This window comes from Carlito syrichta, unplaced genomic scaffold (genome assembly GCF_000164805.1).
Source record: "Carlito syrichta isolate Samal-C Ts95f unplaced genomic scaffold, Tarsius_syrichta-2.0.1 Scaffold303154, whole genome shotgun sequence".
NCBI lineage: Eukaryota > Metazoa > Chordata > Mammalia > Primates > Tarsiidae > Carlito > Carlito syrichta.
The window spans coordinates 199,994-204,078 of record NW_007247250.1 but is presented as its reverse complement, the minus strand read 5'-3'; the positions used below and the strand labels follow the sequence as shown (position 1 = coordinate 204,078).

General features: G+C 50.1%; 1 protein-coding gene across 1 annotated transcript in view; it reads left to right on the top strand.

The window, feature by feature from the left end:
- PCIF1 (PDX1 C-terminal inhibiting factor 1) overlaps positions 1–4,085 on the top strand; it is a 15,571-nt gene that overhangs the window by 8,669 nt on the left and 2,817 nt on the right. Inside the window, exons 8-13 of the mRNA XM_008057934.2 lie at positions 1,114–1,261; positions 1,357–1,440; positions 1,673–1,772; positions 2,863–3,025; positions 3,685–3,857; positions 3,995–4,081. Coding sequence (XP_008056125.1) covers positions 1,114–1,261; positions 1,357–1,440; positions 1,673–1,772; positions 2,863–3,025; positions 3,685–3,857; positions 3,995–4,081 — 755 coding nt within the window. The remainder of the gene's footprint in view (positions 1–1,113; positions 1,262–1,356; positions 1,441–1,672; positions 1,773–2,862; positions 3,026–3,684; positions 3,858–3,994; positions 4,082–4,085) is intronic.

Below are 4,085 nucleotides of genomic sequence, written 5' to 3'. Positions count from 1 at the left end.
ACTCACCTCAGCCTCCCAAGGTGCGGGATTACAGGCTGAGCCACCGAGCCCGGCTGACAAAAATAACTCTTAGCCGGGCTCGGTGACTCAGCCTGTAATACCATGCCTTTGAGAGGCTGAGGTGAGTGGATTGCCTGAGCCCGCGGGTTTGAGACCTGCCTGGGCAGTGAGACCTCATCTCTACAATAAATCAAAAAAAAAAAAAAAAAAAATCAGCTGGGCGTGGTAGTGCACGCCTGTAATTCTGGCTACTAGGAAGGCTGAGATGGAATGATCACTGGAGCCCAGCGGGCGAGGCTGCGGGACCAGCCACTACACTCCAGTCTGGGCGACCAAGTGAGACTCCAACTCAAAAAAAAAACTCTTAACATTTCCAGAGTGCTCACTGTTTTGTTGGGCACCACTCAGTGCCTTTTGACATACACTTGGGCTCAGAAGTATTTCGAAATTCCATATTTCTTTGGATTTTGGAACATTTGTATATACATAAAGAAATACCTTGGAGATGGGACCCAAGTCACAACACAAAACCCATTTATGTTTCTTATACAACCTATACACATAGCGTGAAGGTAATTTGACAGAATGATTTTAGTAACTTTGTGCATGAACAAAGTTTGGACTCTTTTACTTGTGACTCCATCACATGAGGTCAGGCGTAGAATTTTCCTCTAGTCATGTTGGCACTCAAAAAGTGTTGCATTTTGGAGCATTCTCCATTCTGGATTTTCAGGTTAGGGATGGTCAGCCTGTACCTATAAAAGAGCATAGAAACAGCATAGCACCTATACCTCGCAGAATTGTGATAAGGAGGTGAAATGGATAAGTGCTCAGTAAACTCTAGTTTTTAATTTTTATAATTAGTAAGCTGCTTAACTTTGTTCGAACATAGAATCCTCCCCATCCTTCCTTAACCTTATGTAACACTTATTAACACTGTAAAACTAGCCCTTCTCAGAGGATGCTTTGGGAAACGTGGCCTAAAATGGAAGCTGCTGAAGTAGCAGGGACTGCGTCTTGCTTACTACCCAGCTCAGTGTCTCCTGTGTGTGCCAAGCCCAAGTGGAACCTCTCCGCTGGATCCAGGCCTTGAGCAGCTCTCCTGTCTCACAGGCATCGAGCCTCCTCGGGAATCTTTCAACCGCTGGATGCTGGAGCGCAAAGTGGTGGACAAAGGATCGGACCCCCTGTTGCCAAGCAACTGTGAACCCATCGTGTCACCTTCCATGTTCCGTGAAATCATGAATGACATTCCCATCAGGTACAGCCCCACAGTATGGGACAACCCTGGGTCGTTTGGTGTTTGTGCTCAGTCACAGATAGATGGGCTGTAACTCTGCCCTCTCTCTAACCCAGGTTATCCCGAATCAAGTTCCGGGAGGAAGCCAAGCGCCTGTTGTTTAAATATGCAGAGGCCGCCAGGCGACTCATCGAGTCCAGGTTTGGCTCTGTCTCCTGCCCCGAGCAGGATGGGTCTGTGATCATAGGATGAGGGCCACCTGGCCCGCTCATACTGGGTGGCAGAAGTGGGGCCAGTTCCCCAAGGCAGAACAAGGCAAGGCTGCAGTGTAAGCTTAGGGTGGATTCCCAAGGAGCCAGGGGAGGAGGGTGGGAGCAGCAAATGCCTCAACGGCCAGCTTGTGCCGAGCTGAGCAGCCCTTTGTCCCCATAGGAGTGCATCCCCTGACAGCAGGAAAGTGGTCAAGTGGAATGTGGAAGACACCTTCAGCTGGCTTCGGAAGGACCACTCAGCCTCCAAGGAGGATTACATGGTGAGTCTACCCCGGGGTGAGGAGGCCCGTTTAGGGCTCTGTGGCTACTTCTCCTGGAAGCCCACTCTGCCTGTCCAGGCTGAGCAAGGCCACTCCCAGCATCCTGTACTTGTGCAATACCGCAAACCTTTAATATTCATCAACCCCAGACTCTCGCCCATGGAGATCTTTCTCTAGACTCCTGGCTTTCTCCCAGAGAACATTTCCATTAACATTCTTAATGGAAGCCTGTGCCTGGCCACACACAACAAGTAGCTGCCTTTTTCAACTTAATGAACATTCAACCTCTCCCTTAAGATTTTTGGGGGCAGATGGACAACTGCTTTTTCTTGGATGTGTGTGTACACATCACAGTTAGGAACTACTACTAGATTCAATTCCCTACTCTTAATGTGCCCAAAACAATCGTTTTCTGGCCAAAACCTGTCACTTCTTAAACCTCTCCTCCGGCACTAGCAATGGGCTTTCTTTTCAGGATCATATTTCACAAGAGACAAGGTTTCGCACTTCACGATAGTAACTGTGTACTTGACACGTAGAGAGTGGCAAAGGTAGGTGTGCTCACTAGCCAGAGTGACTCGTTTTCACTCCGCAGTTTTACACGTGTGATTCAACAAAAGTACAGATGTCTACAGTCATCCTTATGAGTGGCTGAAAGCTCACATTTCAGATCTTCAACAGCCAAGCACCCAGCTTTGTAACTGTCTTTCCCCGATAGACTGCAAATGCTATAAGCTGAGACTGCTGGATCTGTTTCCAGTAATTATCATAGGATCTAGCACAGTGTAATCCTAAAAAAGAAGCTGCTGGCATTTATTGGACACTTACTGTATGCCAGGGGATTGGTAAGCCCCTAGGGGGAATGATCACATTTAATGTTCAAACTGCCCAGTTAGGTGTTTTGTTTCCCCTGACACGGGGAATAAGATTTCAGAGAGGCTAAGGGATTTATCCAGGTGATATAGCTAGTAAGCAGTGAGCTGGTTTCAAAACAAGGACTGCTGGAGTCCAACAGCCCTGCAGGTACCTGCCAACCCAGCTGAGGCCCTCTGGCCTCCACTGGTGCCCTGATGGGAAATGGCTCCTCCAGGATCGCCTGGAGCACCTGCGGAAGCAGTGTGGTCCCCATGTCTCAGCTGCGGCTAAGGACTCTGTGGAGGGCATCTGCAGTAAGATCTACCACATCTCCCTGGAGTACGTCAAACGGATCCGAGAGAAGCACCTTGCCATCCTCAAGGAAAACAACATCCCAGGTAGGGGCAGGGTGGTGGGGGAGCCAGCTGTGATGCCAGCAACTCTGTATCACAGGCCCTATAGAAGAAACAAGTGAGAGCCTAAAGGCCAAGCCTGGCCTGGGGCAGAACCTGCTGTGTCTTTGGCTAGGGGGGTTTCAGGACTTGTGGGAACCAGGGGGAAGTGACGAGAAAGGGAGAAGTTGGGGGAGAAAGATGGGCCGGGTAAGTAATCAGGTAGACCTGGGTTTACATGCCTCAGTCTCCCCATAGAGAATTCTAACACCTGGCCATAGAATTGTGCGAATATTCATAGGCAACTCAAATCAACTGCTTGGCACCACCCAGCAGATCCCCAAATAAGGTATTGTTACTATTGTGGAGAAGCCCCAGTTTTTATACTTCTGCCTGACAGGCCCCAAGGCATGACAGACAGGGGGCCTGCTTCAATACTGAGTGTGTTGAAACAGCCACTAGGTTCTACCCCTGCCAGTTGTCTATTTTTGTTTTATTTTTAATGGCTTTTTGTTCCCTTTTACCGAAACTGAGCCACAGTTTATTGATCTATGGAATGAGACTTCCCTGTGTGGTATAAGACACACAGCACACAGCAGGCATTAAGGCTGTGGGGTGAGGAGCAGACTCACTCAGCAGCCCCTCATTGTTCTTCTGGTCCACAGAGGAGGTGGAGGCCCCTGAGGTGGAGCCCCGCCTAGTGTACTGCTACCCAGTACGGCTGGCTGTGTCTGCACCCCCCATGCCCAGCGTGGAGATGCACATAGAGAACAACGTGGTCTGTGTGCGTTATAAAGGGGAGATGGTCAAGGTCAGCCGCAACTACTTCAGCAAGCTGGTGAGTGCTGGGGGAGGGCCCCCAGCTGGTGGCACATGGCAGGGCCTGGGTTCTTTCTTGACCCAGAGTCCCCAGCAGGAGGCCAGTGATGAGGGTTTGGGGGAACACTGCTGAGGCCACCACTTTCTATCCCACAGTGGCTCCTTTACCGCTACAGCTGCATTGATGACTCTGCCTTTGAGAGGTTCCTGCCCCGGGTCTGGTGTCTTCTCCGACGGTACCAGGTAC